This window comes from Ictalurus punctatus, chromosome 5 (genome assembly GCF_001660625.3).
Source record: "Ictalurus punctatus breed USDA103 chromosome 5, Coco_2.0, whole genome shotgun sequence".
NCBI lineage: Eukaryota > Metazoa > Chordata > Actinopteri > Siluriformes > Ictaluridae > Ictalurus > Ictalurus punctatus.
This window is the reverse complement of record NC_030420.2, coordinates 28,934,585-28,952,868: the sequence shown is the minus strand read 5'-3', so window position 1 is coordinate 28,952,868 and position 18,284 is coordinate 28,934,585. Positions and strand designations below refer to the sequence as shown.

General features: G+C 40.9%; 1 protein-coding gene across 1 annotated transcript in view; it reads left to right on the top strand.

Annotated features, from left to right (window-relative positions):
* The window catches only part of phf19 (PHD finger protein 19), a 40,691-nt gene extending 28,213 nt beyond the window's left edge, over window positions 1–12,478 (top strand). Inside the window, exons 13-15 of the mRNA XM_017468892.3 lie at window positions 94–179; window positions 2,142–2,237; window positions 9,226–12,478. Coding sequence (XP_017324381.1) covers window positions 94–179; window positions 2,142–2,237; window positions 9,226–9,559 — 516 coding nt within the window. The 3' untranslated portion in view covers window positions 9,560–12,478. The remainder of the gene's footprint in view (window positions 1–93; window positions 180–2,141; window positions 2,238–9,225) is intronic.
* Window positions 12,479–18,284: the final 5,806 nt, after the last annotated feature.

The window sequence follows — 18,284 nt, the reverse complement described above, 5'->3', positions numbered from 1 at the left end:
CTACCTGAGCGTTAACTATTCAGAGCAGGATAATGGCCATGTTGTTGTTGTTGTTGTTGTTGTTGTTGTTGTTTAACGATGCTCTCCCTGCAGAATGAGATGATGTCCACCTGGAGCTCCAATCACCACATGGCTAACATCTTCGACTTTACGCTCGACGAGTTGCAGAGTTTGAAAAGGTGAGACAAAGCTGAAGGACTGGGGAAACGCCCCAGCATGATTAAACGGCTTCAAATTATCCTCACGATCAGAACATGCAATGTATATACAGTATGTATTGTAGCCCAGCCCTTGATTCGGATAGTTCGGTTTTCAATAACAGCAGCTCTGACTGTAGTTCCACCTGCAAGGCAAATCACAGGTTTGTATTAATGAACTACTGCGTGATTGTAACAATTTACACAGCTACTTGTATAGTGGACGTTCGACATTAATGGATTGAGAATCTGTGTAATTGTTGAGATTTGTTTGTTTGTTTGTTTGTTTATTTATTTATTTATTTAACGCTTTTGGAAGGAGTCTCTAGCGTCAGCTCTTTCTAACAATCGGAGGTAAAGGTATCATTTTAGGTTTTCAGACCCGGGGAAAGTCTTCAGGACTGAGGGCTTTCCATTTTAGTAACATCACTAGCTGGGGTTTTTTGTTTTGTTTTATTTGTTTGTGTTATTTGTACAATAGAGAATGGAGGGTCTGTCGAGGGGAACGACCGTTTCCAGCTGTTACAACATTAGCGATAACTGGAACTAACTTCTTTTCGTGTTTTTTTTTTTTTCCACAACATTAAATGCAACTCTAAACGGATAATAATGACGTGTTGACATTTCTAAATCTGGAATTTATATATTTAAATGTGAAATATTTAAGGCCTTCCATTTTTGCTGAGCGTTCTGTAGTATAAGTGCTGAGTACAAAAGTTTACACCCCTATGGTTTGTCAATGGAAACGAGCCAAAACTATTATTCAACTTGCTCGCATAGACTTGGAACTGTATCAGCAGCAAGACCGCAGTCCCAAACATAAGCCCAATATATAATTGAGTGGAGCAAACTGATGTTCAGAGGATACACTGGAGTTTGGGGGCAGTTCCTGGGCTTCCAAGTTATTAGAGAATACTTGTAGTACATTTAGAAATGGAAATCCAATGATGTTATGATAAGAACTCTAAATTTTCTGCTGGGTATATATATATATATATATATATATATATATATATATATATATATAGATAGATAGATAGATAGTGTGTGTGTGTATATACATATGTATATGTCTGCTCAAATTGTGTTTAGGCGTATGCAAACATTTACAGTTGATGATATTTTATAGCACTTTATTTTTCTGCTATAGCTGTAGCATTCAGGTTCATCTTTTTATCCTCCCACTTGGTGGTCTTATCTGCGCCGCAGTGGCTAAGAAGTAGAACGCCACCTCTCTTTGTCCACACGCTTTATAATAATTGAATCTTTTAATAATAATCGCGCGCCAGCTCTGCTCCTTTGACTTTTCCTTCTTTTCTCTCTCTCTCTCCTTCTGTGGGCGTGTATGTCTGAGCATGTGGCACGCTTAACCTTTCTCTTTTCTTCCGATTGAATTAAACAGCCAATTATTGACTTCTGAACAATCGCTTTAATTTGCATGCGCTCCCCCTTTAGAGTAGTCGAAAAGGTTCTGTCGGTTTTATTTTTTCCCCGCCTCCAGCTGGAATAATTTTTAGCAAGAAGGAGAATGAAGCGATTTAATTACACTTCTCGGTAAAGGTTATCATCTCCCTAGCAGGCTTGAATATAAGAGTGCGGTAAACAGTGCGGGGACAATCGGAGCACTTTCAGGCACAAGTAAGGGAATTTGTGAGCGCTTGTTGACGTCTTGAGAAAGAGTTCGGCCATTCAGAAAAGGCCATGTTTGGTTCGGCTCCCAAAACAAGCGGGGGTTGTTTTTGAATCCTGATATTTCTATTGTACGCCGAGAGCTCAGCTGGGGGCAGCCCATCCAGATGAGATGCAGTAAACGCACTGTACTGTACAGTACCGAGAGATTGTGTTGACTTTGGGCTCTCAAGTGCTCTCTGAGACATGAAGGAAAAGGGAATATAATTAACTAAAGTTTTCGCATACCTTTTTTTCCTCTCTCATTTTTCATAGTACTAGTTCAGGACGGACATTCAGTCTGGATCAGGACTCCACAGATGCAGCGAGCACGTCAGGCTCTGCCACTACCAGTGTGTCCTACGACTTCAGGTACAGAACGTGTCTCACTTTCAGGGGCCTCTTAATTTATTAAAGGGGCGTATATGCAATTCATTTTGCAATGATTGTGATATTTATTCTATTAATTACATAGATCAATTAATCACTTTTCCTAATTGAATAATTGGATCGTTTTGAAAATGAGCCAAATAGCAAAAAAAAAATTCTTTAAAAATATCTATAAAAAAAATATAATTAAGCAAGTTATGACAAACTTTTTTTACACAAAAGTTTTTTTGTGATTGTTGCAGCCAAAAACGCTTGATTTTGCTTGTGTTGTTTTTTTTTTTTTTTTTTTTTTTTTTTTTTAAAATCTGCGATTCAATTGGGTTGTTTGTGTTTTTATGCAGAAAACTACTTGAATTGGCGAAATTGCAATTGCGCAAAATTGTTTTGCACAGTCTTTCCCAGTGATGTTTGTCAGACCTTTTATCTGTACTCGTGTGAATCGGAGTGGGGCTTGACTGAATGCGCATGGTGATGATGTCACATGACGCGTCTCCGCCCAAATTTGTGGGAAAATCTGCGGTAATTTTGAGCAGTTGCGATCTCCTGCGAATATTGCGGTGTTTCCTCGATTCTTTAAATAATTTTTATTTATTTATTTATTTATTTATTTATTTATTTATTCATTTATTGCGTTCATTTCTGTGATCACAGGATCCTGGAGGGACTGATAAACATAAATATCAGGACAAGTATGGAAGTGAGACTGGGATAGGAGGGGGAAACATAGTTAAGCAGCAACACACTCATTTCCTTGCGGTACAAAAATGTGAATCATTTTCTGTGTGTGGAATCGAAAGCTTTAGGCTTGACTTGCACTTCAGTGCCTGGAATTAGGGAATCGACTTTTTGGGATTGATTCTCAGTACTTTCATTGTGAATCGAATGAAGGAAAGCGACTCAACGTGTTAAGAAATTAAATCATTGCAGCATTAAAAAAAAAATAAAAATTTTAAAGTGTAGCTGCTTAAGTGAGGTGTTTCACATGGAATCGCTACTGCCCAACACTGCGTGATTCACATGTGAACTATTTTATCGATCAGTTGTTGCAGCTTTAATATGTAGTAGTTTATCTCATAGTGATTAGTCCTTAAGTTTCCTTCCAAAAATCAAAAAGATTTTGTAGCCTTGGCTTTTTCTCCATTTTTCTGAACCCGAGTCTTTTTGCATCAAGAGTTAGGTAAATTTGCTTGAGGGTGAAACCCTTCTCAACGCAGTGGTCTGGGATTTGCTTCAAGAGCTCTGATGTATGAAACTTGGTCTGCTGCTGCATTTAGGGTTCAACTTGCCAAGTTATTTCTTGTTTCAGATGTGACAGTAGTATGGGAGGTATGTTCATTCTTCATTCATTTATACCCAGTAAACACTTTATACTGAGCAGGCTAGCAGTGGGTCCGGAGCCTATAACAGTGGGTGCGATGGTCGAATACACCCTGGATGGGACGGCACCACACACACACACACACACACACACACTTACCTGTATTCACACCTAGTGACAATTTAGCATAGCCGATTGTCCAGCAACATGTATTTGGGTTGTCTGTGGAACTGGAGAGAACCCAGAGGAAACCCACGTGAACACAGTGAGAACATGCGAACCTCCACACAGGCAGTGACCCGAGCTCCAGATCAAACCAGTGACCGTGGAGATGTCCTCTGAAATTGTTTTAGTTAATACACTTTAATAAGAAATAAGTAACGTAGCTTCTGTCTCCCATTTTCCAAAAACAGTTTTCTAGGACACACGTGAGAATGACCCCTAAATGAGCCCAGTGTGGAAATGTCCTTATTCTTAAGAAAATAAATAAATGAATGAATAAATAATTTTTAAAAAGAAGAAGAAACATGACAGGCGGAGGTGAATACTGTCCATTGCCAGATCCAAGCACAGATTTTTATGTTTATTTTTTTTTGGGTTTCCAGACTATAAATTGATTTAATTGTGACACGGGAGATCAACCTGATGATCTCCAACAGAAAACAAGAGTCTGTGTAAGAGCTTAACAGCCAAACTCTCTCATTCGCCCTGTGAGAGTATTGAGAACGAGTAAAAAACACTCATAAAGCCAGGTGTTAATATAAATGTCAAAACGGCTGCTTTCAATGATTTTTCGTCGGTATAAATGCGTGAGGGTTTAGTGAAGCTTAGTAAAAAAACAAAAACCTTTTACACTTTATGAACAGCGTGTTCTACTCCGCTACAGCTAGAGAGATCAAGTCATAGACCAGAACAAAGAGAAATATCACTGGGTTACAAATAGTCCCGTTTCTGGAGATCGAGAAAAGACAAACAACAGTGTGTGTATTTTTATTTCTTTTCCAAAATGATGGGTTCTATTCATTTAAAAACAAACTCGACATTTTAAATTCAAACATATGGGGCTGCTGTGCAGTTCCCCCTTTTTAAACACAAGTTTCCGTGCGTTTTTGTTTGCACTAACCTGCGTGAGCTGTGCGGAGGTTAGTCCTGCATCAGTCCTGCGTGTGAGTCAACCCTCCTGTTGCCTGACTGTGTGGAAAAGAATGACTGTGGTGTTGCTCATCTTTGACTCATCGTGTCAAAGCCTCCTAAACTTGATAAAAACACGAGGGACTGGCGAAAGCACAAACATGTCGTTTAGCTGGCTTCTTGTTAGAATTAGGGATTTGTAAACCATGCTGAAATCCCCGGGCTGTATGTTCAGTCCTAACAGACATGCATGTTTATTGCATCATGAATTATAAGATCCAGTCATTTCCCAATACACGACTGAAGAACATGCATAACAGATTTACTGTGGAAGAGGGTTGGCATGTAGGGTTAGGGGTTGTATTTATTTGCGTATTCAGGGAATCCAGAACGTAACAGTGTTTGCACTTTCTGTTGTCTAATGAGATGTATTTTTTATTTTTTTTTTAATAAGAAACACAATGTTTTGGACCCCATCCAGGGAGACCCCCGGCTTGTGCCCCAAGTTCCCCTGGGATTAGGCTCCAGGCTCCCCCGCCTCCCTGTGTAGGATAAGCGGTATGGAAAATGGATGGATAATATTTTGGGAGAATTAAATCTCACCTTGTTTCACCTCGATCATTATAATCTTTCTGGTTTTGAAGCAGCCTGTTAACCAAGGCCAGCAGATCAACACTTGCATTTTTATCACTCTTGCTCCCTGGCCATGATTTCCAGCCCTGCGCCTGCAGCGTGATGAGAAAAGATAGGCCGGAAAAGATCCTAACTCCTTCACCTTCACTGCTGTGGCCCTCCCCACATGCGTCAGTGCTGCTCTAGAGCCAGAGACGAGCAACAGCTGTCCATCAGGTCACTGAGCGCTGGATTATCCACTCCTGGCAGCTTGTGGAGAAATGTGATGACACATTATGGATTATTTACCGTGACATGCCTCTGGACTGGAGATTTCCAGGCAGTCTGTGAAGAGAATTCGGGTTCTAGCCAATGGCAAAATATGCTCTAGGGATTAGTGAGCGGTGTCCATAAAAGTGTTTTGCAGTTCAAGTCTGTGAGAGCATTTTGCTCAGTCGTGTAAGGATTAAAACGGGAACGAGCATACTTTTTTTTTAAAAATAAATAAATAAATTTTATAGTGAAATAATCAGCAATGCATCCTGATACGAAGCAGAGTTACAGCTACCACCTGAAATTTGATTATTTTTGAATTAGTTTTATTCTTCTCACCTCAGCACTTTCCCTTAACTTAAAGCCTTAACTTAAAGTATGTTGTAAAGTTGTGACCCGCACGAAAAACAAGTTAATTCTTTTCATCACTTATGTTATAGCAGCTATAAAAGTCGATCCCTCATCAGCCTCAGTTTCTTCCTGAAATCCAAAAGCCCTCCATCCTGAAGACTTTGCTGTGTTGGAAATCTTGTAAAGCTGTACTTCTGACTGTAAGACAGTGCTGACACTGGAGACTCCTTCCATATCACCATATTATTAAGTTCATTTAGCAGTGGTGGCTCAATGGTTAAGGCGCTGGGTTACTGATCAGAAGGTCAGAGGTTCAAGCCCCAGCACTGCTAAGCTGCCACTGTTGGGCCCTTGAGCAAGGCCCTTAACCCTCTCTGCTCCAGGGGTGCTGTATCATGTCTGACCCCAATTTCCTAACAAGCTCAGATATGCAAAGAAAAGAATTTCACTATGCTGTAATGTATATGTGACCAACAAAAGACAGTTCTTGATTTGGAACTGCCGTTATAGAAACGTAATCAATACCATCTGATCGGTGTGACACAGGAATTGTGCTCTGTCCTTGCGTTGATTCTTACGCTGTTGTGATTTTATTTCCAGTTATCCAGTTAGTTTTTTCTTCTTCTTCTTCTTCTTCTTCTTCAGTGCTCCATTTTATTCTGGGCATCTCAAGAACATCTAATTCCCAGCTGTGACAGTAACTGTCCCCTGGGTCAGTTCAGAGTGTAGTCAGTAAATGGTTTTATTACCGTGTCTTTCTAAGTCAGCATTAAATATGGCATTAAAAACAACATGTGTGTCTGTGGCAGAGAAAGAATAGTGTCCCCCCTCCACCACCACCACCAAGACGTCTGAATGACATTCCCCCATGTTATTTATTTTTGGCCGTATTCTGCTCATTAGCAGTCACTTTGTACTCAGCGTGTTTCGAGAGGATGTGTGTGCCTAAAAGCACACGGGTCGATGCCGGCTCTGGAATCCCGAGGATGTCCCCTGCTGTGGGTGCTCACTGTGGGATAGATCAAACACACCACTTATGAGTATCTGCTTCCCATGCGCCTGCTTTCATCTACTCAGACTGCAGCCTCTAGTTCCTGATTTAGCAGCTCTAATCATCCTCAAATGGAGTGCCACAGTGTGAGGATTTAATGCCTTGCTGTGCATAACTCTCTACGCCGTTATCTCAGCCTCCGACCATACTATGCAGAATAGTAAACTCCCAGAAAGATTAAGTAGAGCAGAAGAAGGAACAAAAAAAAAAAGAATAGCGAGACGTCCATCTGTACTGTGACCTTTAAATGGCGAAACGCACCCACAGAGCCAAGCGCTCGCTCCAAGAACAGAAACGAAACGCCTTTCACTGAGCAAGACCTACATCTAGTGGCAGTTGATAGCAGTAGAAGTCGTTCAGGTTTTTGGAGGACGCTGAAATCAGTTTCATATGAGCGTTCGGTCCTAACGCTGAGCATGTTAAAGGAAGGCTCCGGCATTTTCCGCTTCATTTCTGTTCAAGGCATGTGATGTACTTTTATCTAACTTTCTAGCCATGATGAAGTAAGAGGTAATTGATGTGATGTGTGCTGAGGCACTTACTGTGTTTACTTTGAGCCGCACTGAACATTGGTAATGCATTACCACAAATTGTTCCAGGAAAAAGTAGTCTAATTTCTAAAGCCATTAATTATACAAATTTCGAGCATTTTTTTTCCCCCCTGAAAATATGCTACATAAATGTGTGCTTTGCCTAATTTAACTATTGCCTCTGAGTACGGTGGCTCTCGTTTTTTGGAGCAGGCTTGTAAAAATTGAAAGCCACAGAATAATAAGGAGCATTTAGTCATTTATGTACAGTTATATTTATATAGTGCTTTTCTAGACACACAAAGCACTTTACATGTATGGTGGGGGCGGGGAATTTCCTCAACCACCACTAGTGTGTAGCATCCACCTGGATGATGTGACACCAACCATAGTGCACCAGAACACCCACCACACAACAGAAATTAGTGGAGAGGAGAGAGTGATGTAGCCAATTCAGAGATGGGGATTATTAGGGGGCCGTGATAGAGAAGGGCCAATGGGGGAATTTCGCCAGTGAGTGTGCGACACTTATCTTTTACGATAAATGTCATGGGATTTTTAATGACCACAGAGAGTATGGACCTCGGTTTAATGTCTCATGCGAAAGACAGTGCCGTTTTTACAGTATAGTGTCACTGTACTGGGGCATTAGGATCCACGCAGACCACAGGGTGAGCGCACCCTGCTGGTCTCACTAATACCACTTCCAGCAGCAACCTTAGTTTTCCCCAGGAGGGAATCCAGGTACTGGCCAGGCACAACCCTGCTTAGCTTGAGTGGGAAACATGGTGAGAGCTGCAGGGAGAAATGGCTCTGGCAAGTCCGTGCTAGAGCCAGTGCTAGAGCTAGTACTAGAGCTAGAGCTGGTACCATAAGGGTAGGTGTTTTAATTTAGCTTTCCCCCCATTTTCTTTCAAATTTGGTCATCTGCCCATTCCCACCCCCTAGCCAGCTCTTGCCTATCATAAAACAGCTACCAACCAGGTGGGGAGAAGGTTCACATTTGCTTACTCTGAGACACGTGAAGCCAGATAAACGCATATATTTGGAGTTGCTGCTCATGCTGCATCACAGGGCAGTGTAACACGCACTGAGAAAAGCACCATCTACCCTCTTTTGTATATAAGTGCTTAGACACCCCCATGTTTGGCCAGTGTCTCTGTGATTGGGTGGGAGGGATGGTATACTTGCTATGCCTTGTCAAAGAGCACTGCCAAATTTCCCTTAGATTTGCATGATCAGGATTCAAGATAGCAATCTCCCAGCAATATGGAGATCTCTTTACTGTTTCACTAGCTGTGTTTTGCATTTTCATTATTATAAAAATCCTGCAAAATGGTTATACAATTGGTGCATGCCATTAAGAAGCGAAGAGACTCAAAAAAAAAACCCAACATACTTGAGAAAAGAAGGTATTAGGAGAGTAGAAAAAAATTAAGGTGTGGTGGTGGTGGTAGTAGTAGTTTTAGTAGTGGGAATTATTAATAGTTTTCCCCATTCAAAGTAATGGGAATGGGGGCTTCCTTTTCCCAGGAAATTGGCTAGTTTAACCGAACCAGACAATCTTGTTTAATATTGTTTAACTTTAATATCCTATGTGAATTTTGTTTTTGTTTTTGTTTGTTTGGGTTTTTTTTGGGGGGGGGGGGGGGGGGGTTAATAATGTATCTTTGCACTAATCAGTTCGCACCTCCACATGTACAGGAAGAACGTGGGCAGCAGGAAGAGGAAGCTTCCTTCATCCAACTACAGTGCACTGGCCAGTAAGCGGGAGGCGATGGAGAGCGAGCTGAGTCCAGTGGGTACGCCAGTGGTCGAGTCCGGGGATGTAATGGGCAGTGCCATCGACAGCCACACCTTTGAAAGCCTGAGCGAAGATGACACGTCCCTCTCACACCTCAAGTCTTCTATTACCAGCTACTTCGGCGCAGCAGGGCGTCTCACGTGCGGCGAAAAGTATCAGGTTCTGGCACGCAGGGTCACGCCAGAGGGCAAGGTGCAGTACCTGGTGGAATGGGAAGGCACCACGCCTTACTGAGTCACTTATCTGAGGGCATGCGAATGGAGATGAGGTTCAAGATGGGGGTTCTTCACTTCCAGGCCTGGGGAGTCACAGTGGGGCAGAGTTCCAGATTCCAAAAAATGAACAGATGAAATGGGCACAGATGCCCAAGTGGTCAGTCAGATTGTCCAACATCATCCTGTCATTAAGATCATAGTTAAAGTGATGTCATGGATGACTCTTGGAGTACTGTGACCTTCCAGGGTTGGGATTGAAGAACACTTGAGCAAACCGTTATAGAATGTCACCTTGCTTACAGTAGTTTATCCTTTTTTATTTTTTTTTCCTCCTTCTTTCTTCTTTTTACATTACACAAACAGCTAAACGATTGAGTTCCAGAATTCTAGTTTTCTAGTGCAATTGTAGTTTTCTAAAGGATCTTAGAAATATATATGGGTACACATAGGTTGTGCACTTACCCCATGTTGGGTAATGAAGTGTGCTTTCATTGTTGTTGTTGGTTTTCGTCCCAGTGTCCTGTTGACAGGGCACAATAAACAGCACAAAACTCACTTGTCTCACTCGATTCAGCCCGTTAACATCCTAGTACTTCAAACTTGTGTGTTTTTTTTTTTGTTTTTGTTGTCGTTTTTTCTAGTTTCAGTTGTCGCACTTGTAGACTGGTTTAATTTTAAAGTCTGTGTGAGATAATGTTTTAAAATTATATAGCCATGACACAAAACATTTATTAAATGTTGACCCTCAAGGGTGTTAAACCATCACCAGTACAAATAGTGGACAACATGATGGCAGTTTGCCTTCACGTGTGGCGGTATTACATTTTTTTAACCACGCCCACATCAACTCAGTTAATGCATGATGAATTTTTTTTGTTTGTTTGTTTCCAGAAGGAGGCATGGTGCATACTCCTTCTGTAAATGAAACTATCTTAAGGATGTGTTCTTTTCTGAACACAACTATCCCCCCTATTCCCTCTGACGGCTACACGCTTCACAGTGAAAATTCTGAAGGATCCCTGTCTAGGGCTCAAAAGTGCCATTTGGTCGTTCCCTTCAAGGACGATCATTTTGAAGAACGCTTTGCCACGTCATCACTTCACTTTGCCACGAGTAGACAAACGTGAACGGACGTGCCATGCATAAGGCTCATCTCTTCAGAAGGGAACACAGCCTCGGTTCCCTACATGAAAACAGGGCGTGTTTACAAGACGTGTAAGACAGACGCTCTTCCAGCATCTGTCAATAAATTTTCATCTGCTGTGCGAACGTGAGTCATTTAGAATTACTCAGCCATGTTGTCCACTATGTAGAGTACTGTGGGGGGGGAAAGAAAGTCAGATCGGCCTTTTTTATTTTCAGCCAAATGAGCATTCAGTACTTATTCTGAATTATGCGGCGGCAAACAATAACGATGGGAAAACGTACAGTACGTTAATTCCATTTTCACCGTGTAGCACTTATTTATGCAGGTTAATTTTCAAGTTCAATATTACAACTTAAAGTATTTACAGATTTCATACCTGGGTGGTTTTCTGTTCAATACATTTACCCGTCGTTCATGTTCATTGATCACAAATGTAATGTGAGCACGTCTGACTTATGTAGCCATTTTTTATATAGAAATCTCCACCTGCAATGATGGACCGAATGTCTGATTTAGCCGAATATCTGCGTGTGAACAGAGAATGCACTAAATCGGTAGTGCTGTGACCTCTAAAGACTCGCCTATGAAAGCCCTTAAAGTTTAATCAGTGTACAAATCCATTTGCAATAGAAAACTTTGGCCTTTGTACACCCATATACTATGTACACATTTCAAACTTGTATCCTGGTATGTCGTATCGCTTCCAAAGACTTTTCTTCCTTTATATATTGCTTCAATATAACTGTGTATCCGAGCCCTAACCTTTAATCTACCCAAGTTTCACTTGACTGGAAGCTAGTTTAAAAACCGAGTGTATCATATTAGTATGATGAGTCTATTTTGACATTATTAGTCTTTTTTTTTTTTTTCTTTTTTTTTTTTTTTTTTTTTTACAGTGTTAAAAAGAAATATACTTTATTATTTACCTGTATATAATTGGACAAATGTTTAGCCCCCTTTTATTGTATTGCACTATTAACACGTTTTCTCAGCTATGCAACTATTCTTGCTTAACTGATATGTCATATATTTTATAATTGATCAGAAGAGAAAAGAAAACTTTTATACAAAGCACTTACTTTGTGCGTCTTATCGATTATATAAAACGTTTTATGGAAATATTTCCCCAAGTACAAACATTTTATGCAAATTTATACAAATTCAGTGACGTAGATCAGACATAATATAAGTCATTATCCAAAACTTTAACGTCATCACATTGAACTAATGCTTGGTAAGTTCAGCTGCTGATTCTGAAGGTGTTTGGGTTTTTTTTGTTTTGATTTTTTTGTTTGTTTGTTTGGTTGTTTTTTTTTTTGGTTGGTTTTTTTTTATCTTTATCTTGTGTTAAAGTCACACCTTTTTTCATCTTGTATTAGTTCCAGTAAAGAGCTGCTGTGGCGATATAGCTGCCAAACACATCCACACAAGCTCTGTTTAAAGCTGTATTTCATGCTGCCTGTTTTGGTTGGGATCGCTGGAGTAGCAGTTGAATTGGTCTGCTTTTCATTCAGAGTGAACTGTGAATAGCATCAGCCCGCAAGCTTCCCAGATCTGATCTACTTCCACAACATCCTGATGTGGCTGTAAGTAAAGCTAGTGAGAGAACAGTTCAGTGTTTCCTATGAATAACAGTGTTGTAACATGCTTTAAGCTGTGTGTGAGGAATCTTTCTGCTTATGTTCATCATATGTTAGATATTTAACATAGGTTTTGCAATATGTAATTATTGGTGTGCCACTCATGAACCATTCACTCCAGTTTTAAACAATAAAAAGCATTTTGTCAGAATGTATCATGCATTGATTTGATTTTTCATTTTGTTTTTATTTTCTCTCCATTTCTTTTTCTTTTTTTTAAGTTCTTTTTAGCCCTTTATTATTTTTCCCTTTCCCTTTTTCATCACCGTTCCTTGCGTCCATTCCTCCTCTCCGCATCCTTTTCATTCCTTTCCCCTCTTCCTTTCTCTTATTTTAATCTTTCCCTTTCCGTTCACTTCCATTTCCTTTTCTATCCAATCTGATGTGAATTACTGACTTCATTTGGTCAATCTTAGAAAAAGTAATGTAATAAATGTAGTGGACACTAGATGGCACCAGGAGTTGATGGCGGTAATAAAGATCTATTGTGTAGCTGCCACAGTCCAAAATAAATAAATAAATAATCGGTATCCTTCACACTCGTATACTGTATTGTATACACAAGAAATGTAATTTGGTGAACTTGGAACACGGTCATCAATAGGTAACGCCCACCGACTTTATAACCCTAATTCAAGAGGGTTCAGCTTCATGGTCCATATCCCAAATTGCTCCATTCTCTTAATCCAAGTCAGTTTCAGTGTCATAGGCTGTCTCTTAAATTGCTCCATACTCCTAATCCAAGTCTTTTCAGGGTTACAGGCTGTAGCCCAAATTGCTCCATACTCCTAATCCAAAATGTTTCGGCTTCATGGGCTCCACAAATTCTGCGTTGAATTAATCTTTGTTTGTTTACCTAGAGGTGTATACAGAGGTCCATAAAAAGACATTGCGGTCTGTTCTGTATCCCAAATTGCTCCATCCTCCTAATCCAAGTCTGAACCTTTTGATTCAATTCCTCAATCATCCTTAGAACCATTGATTTCCTAAGGACCGATCAGTGGCCCTATGAAATCAGTGGTTCTATACGGAATTGAGTAAGTGTATCAAAGTTTCAATGGAAGACTGAAATGAGAGAAGCCGAAGCTACTCTCCTGTAATCCGTTAATCTAATTAAGGTGCTGAATGGTATTGGGACCCTGTAACTGCTGTGCACTTTGTAATCCAAGCTAGTCTTCTAGACAAAGCTAAATCTTCCTCCTGACAGACAGAAAAGTCTGGGTATTTCACCAGTTTTTATGGCCGCAGGCTAAGTGTCAGTTTGATTTGGCATTGAGAGATCGCTCCTGCTGTTCTGCCGCTGACTCCGTCAGCTCTGACCTACTAAGGCAGTGCAATAACCAAAGGTCTTTGTAAAAAAAAAAAAAAAAATTTAAAGAAAAGAAAGTGTCAGCAAGATGAAGAAGTAGAAGACAGCGCAGCACAATGGATCGGGTGATGACCCGCTGTCACTACCAGGGCTGGATGAAAGTGATTGGTAAGTCTCTACTCATCTATTTTTTTTTTTTTTTTTTTTTTTTAAACTTGACATCTGAGCAGGGGGTAGTCTGTTTTATTGAAAGCTTTAATCATGCTGTGGATTGAAGTCTGAATCAACCCTGGCTCTGTTAGCTATAGAATCTGCTTGGGCTTTGCCTGTAACGGTGTGTGTGTGTATGTATGTATGTATGTATGTATGTATGTATGTGTATATATAATATGTGTGTGTGTGTGTGTGTATACTCGCATACAACCCCAATTCCAAAAAAGTTGGGACAGTATAGAAAATTATTATTTTTTTTAAATAAAAAAAAAACAGCAAAAAGAGTCATTTGAAAATTCAGTTCACCCTGTACTATATTGAAGACACATTATTTGATGTTTTATTTTGTGAATTTAATTTACCTTTGAAAATATACACTCATTTTAAATCTGATGACTGCAACACACTCCAAAAAAGTTGGGACAGTCGACTGTTTACCACTGTGTAACACCACCGTTTCTGTTAATAACACTTATTAAGCGTTTAGACTCTGAGTGAAGACACCAGTTGGTTAAATTTAGCAAGTGGAATTTTCCCCATTCATCCATTACGCATTTCTTCAGCTGCGCAACTGTACGGGGTCTTCGTTGCATTATGTTGCGCTTCGTAATGCGCCACACATTCTCAATGGGAGACAGGTCAGAATTGCAGGCAGGTAACGCTAGCACCCGCGCTCTCTGCTTACGCAACTATGCGCTTGTAATCCGGGCACAATGTGATTTGGTGTTGTCCTGCTCTGGATGGCAGCATGTGTTACTCCAAAATGTGTACATATCTTTCTGCATTAATGCTGCCCTCACAGATGTGCAAGTTACCCATGCCATGGAAACTGACACACCCCCATACCGTGACAGACGCTGGCTTTTGGACCTGATTCTGATAACAGCATGGATGGTCCTTTTCCTCTTTGGCACAGAGAACACGACGGCTGTTTTGTTCAAAAACTATTTGAAATGTTGATTTGTTGGACCACAAAACACGATTCCACCGTGCTACTGTCCATCTCAGATGAGACCGAGTCCAGAGAATTCGGTGGCGCTTCTGGACAGTGTTGATGTACGGCTTCTGCTTTGCATTGTAAAGCCTTAACTTGCATCCGTGGATGCAGCGGCGAATGGTGTCGACTGACAAAGGTTTACCAAAGTATTCCCGAGCCCATGTCAGGATCTCCATTACAGACTCAAGTGGTTTTTACACACTTTCATGATGGCCTGAATGCATTGAAGCATGGATTTCACTAATGGAAAACAATATTCTCCATCAAGCTGGTTCCTTTCTGAGTAGTGGTTGACAGATCAGCTTTGCAGAATGGACAGTGAACAATGTCATGGACCAATTTTTAGAATTTCCACCATAAATTTTCAATAGACTTGAGATCCGGACTGTTTGCTGGCCGGTGCATACACACAAAAAGATGCATTATCATCCTATAAAATGACTTCATCACCACCAAACCTATTTTCTATCAATGGAACAAGGAAAAACAGTGTCAAATTTCATTGTACACCTCTGCATTGACTGTTGAGGTCTCCCACAGTCCTTTACTTGACATGCAACCCCATGTCATAAATGAGTGGGGAAATCTGATTTTCTTCAGGCAGTCATCTTCATATGTTCCATTAGAATGGCACCAGACAAAACTTCCAGAATCATCTCGTTGTTTAATGCAGATTCGTGACCATACATGACCATAAGTGTCATTAATATTCAGTGTAGCGAAGCAGCATTATAATCACATGTACACTTTTTTTTGCTTTGCAGATATGACCCGCTCATCAGTGCACTGGATATCTTGTGGGCAGCCACTGATGGAGCCAGTTAGCTGGAGGGTGAAGCTTTGTCTGCTCACAAAGTGTGAGCTGGTACTATTTGATAAAGCAGAGGTGGGTGCTTCCGTGAGTGTAGAAGACTATATTTAGGAAAATTATAACATGATAAACTCCTGAGGACTAGTACTGAGGACAGGTATGAGTACATTCTTCATTCATTCATCTTCACTATGCACTTTATTCTGGTCAGGGTTGTTCGATGACCATGATGGAACGTTGGGGACCTTGACTGACCTGATTATGGGATGTCCTCGGACCACAGTCCCATAGAATATCTGAGAAATTGTTTGGAACTGCAATGAAAGCCCTGAATAACTTAAGCTGAATTATTTATTCAGTCAAAGGGGGAGGGGGGGACGACCCCTTACCTGACATGATGGGTACAAAGTATCATAGAAGAAATGGCACATGATGCAATATTTTTTTTCCCTGAGTGCTTAGAAGTGCTCTTCACATCTTAGACACAATTATAAGAGTCAAACTTTGCTCCTTTGAGCTCTTCAAAGCTTTAGCTGATGATTACAACCAGATACAGTATGCTAGAACCTTAAACACTGGTCTGGATGCTGATGGCTCTGTAGTGTGTACAGAACATGTGATGCTTTTGTACTCTAGAGGGCAGCAGATCTCAAGCTAGCAGATCAGCAAACCAAGGGATTAGCTTCTCCGTGAGGAATTGAATAAACTGTTAGGAAGTGCTGTTTCCCATAGATAGAATCTGACCACTTACACTGTCCACAGATCAGTTGGTTACCGTTGGGAGAGCGACGAGCCGAGTCGTGCACTATGTGGCTCCTGAGACACATCAGCGCGCCAGAGCAACGGCAGCTCTATAAGGATAAGAGCACCCAGACCCCACACAGCAGTGAGTGCATGAATCAAACACTGAACATGTGTAGCACTTTTTCTGCAGTACAAAGAGATTTGGACATAATTGACTTGTAGTCATGTGAAAAAATAAGTACACCCCATGGAAATTGTTGTTAGGGATTTTTTTTTTAAACCTATTTGGACAACCAAACATTTTATCATCTTTGAAACAGTGCCTATTAATAAAGTAATATAATTTAATAAATTAGAGTGAGATAGTTAAGTGCTTTTAGTAGTAAGTAAATGTCTGATGTAGTACATTGTGTTTGCGTCCTCAACAAAAAGTCAGCAAGTCGTTATACACTGTTTAACCACAAAGTGATTGCCTGTTCTTTATTCTGCATTTTATTTCACCATGAATCGCATTTTGTTTACATATACACACCAAATACAAACACTTGTTTTGCGAAAGCCAGTAGTTATTATTTATTTATTTATTCATTTATTAACCCTGGTTTTTAAATGGGGGGGGCTGATGACTGGTAGCTTACTGATGCTACTCTTCTGCCAGGTAGCTATGAATAAATAAAACTAATAGCCCAGATACAACATATTTTTGTCTTGGTGCTTGGGCTATTAATGTACCCTTGTACTACTGTGGAGAGCAATTTGATGGTTGTTTCTTTTTATTATTATTATTAGTAGTAGTAGTAGTAGTAGTAGTATCAGCGGTGGTGGTGGTGCTGGTGGTGGGTGCAGCAGTAGTAGTAGCTGTACTAATAGTAATAGCAGCAGTAGTAGTAGTAGTAGCAGCAGCAGTAGTGGGAGTAGTAGCAGCAGCGGTAGTGGTAGTAGTAGCAGCAGCGGTAGTAGCAGCAGCGGTAGTAGTAGTAGCAGCAGCGGTAGTAGCAGCAGCAGTAGTGGTAGTAGCAGCAGTAGTAGAGGTAGTAGCAGCAGCAGTAGTAGCAGCAACAGTAGTAGTGGTAGTAGCAGTAGCGGTAGTAGCAGCAGCAGTAGTAGCAGCAGCAGTAGAGGTAGCAGCAGCAGCAGTAGAGGTAGCAGCAGCAGCAGTAGAGGTAGCAGCAGCAGTAGAGGTAGTAGCAGCAGCAGTAGTAGTAGTAGTAGCAGCAGCGGTAGTAGCAGCAGCGGTAGTAGCAGCAGCAGTAGTAGCAGCAGCAGTAGTAGTAGTAGCAGCAGTAGTAGTAGTAGTAGTAGCAGTAGTAGTAGTAGCAGTAGCGGTAGTAGTAGTAGCAGCAGCAGTAGTAGTAGTAGCAGCAGTAGTAGTAGTAGTAGCAGTAGTAGTAGTAGCAGTAGTAGTAGTAGTAGTAGCAGTAGCAGTAGTAGTAGTAGCAGCAGTAGTAGTAGTAGTAGTAGCAGTAGTAGTAGTAGCAGTAGCGGTAGTAGTAGTAGCAGCAGCAGTAGTGGTAGTAGCAGCAGTAGTAGTAGTAGTAGCAGTAGTAGTAGTAGCGGTAGTAGTAGTAGCAGCAGCAGTAGTAGTAGTAGCAGCAGCAGTAGTAGTAGTAGCAGCAGCAGTAGAGGTAGTAGCAGCAGCAGCAGTAGTAGCAGCAGCAGTAGTAGTAGTAGCAGTAGCGGTAGTAGCAGCAGCAGTAGTAGTAGTAGCAGCAGCAGTAGTAGTAGTAGCAGCAGCAGTAGTAGCAGTAGTAGTAGCAGCAGCGGTAGTAGCAGCAGCAGTAGTAGCAGCAGCAGTAGTAGCAGTAGCGGTAGTAGTAGTAGCAGTAGCGGTAGTAGCAGCAGCAGTAGTAGTAGTAGCAGCAGCAGTAGTAGCAGCAGCAGTA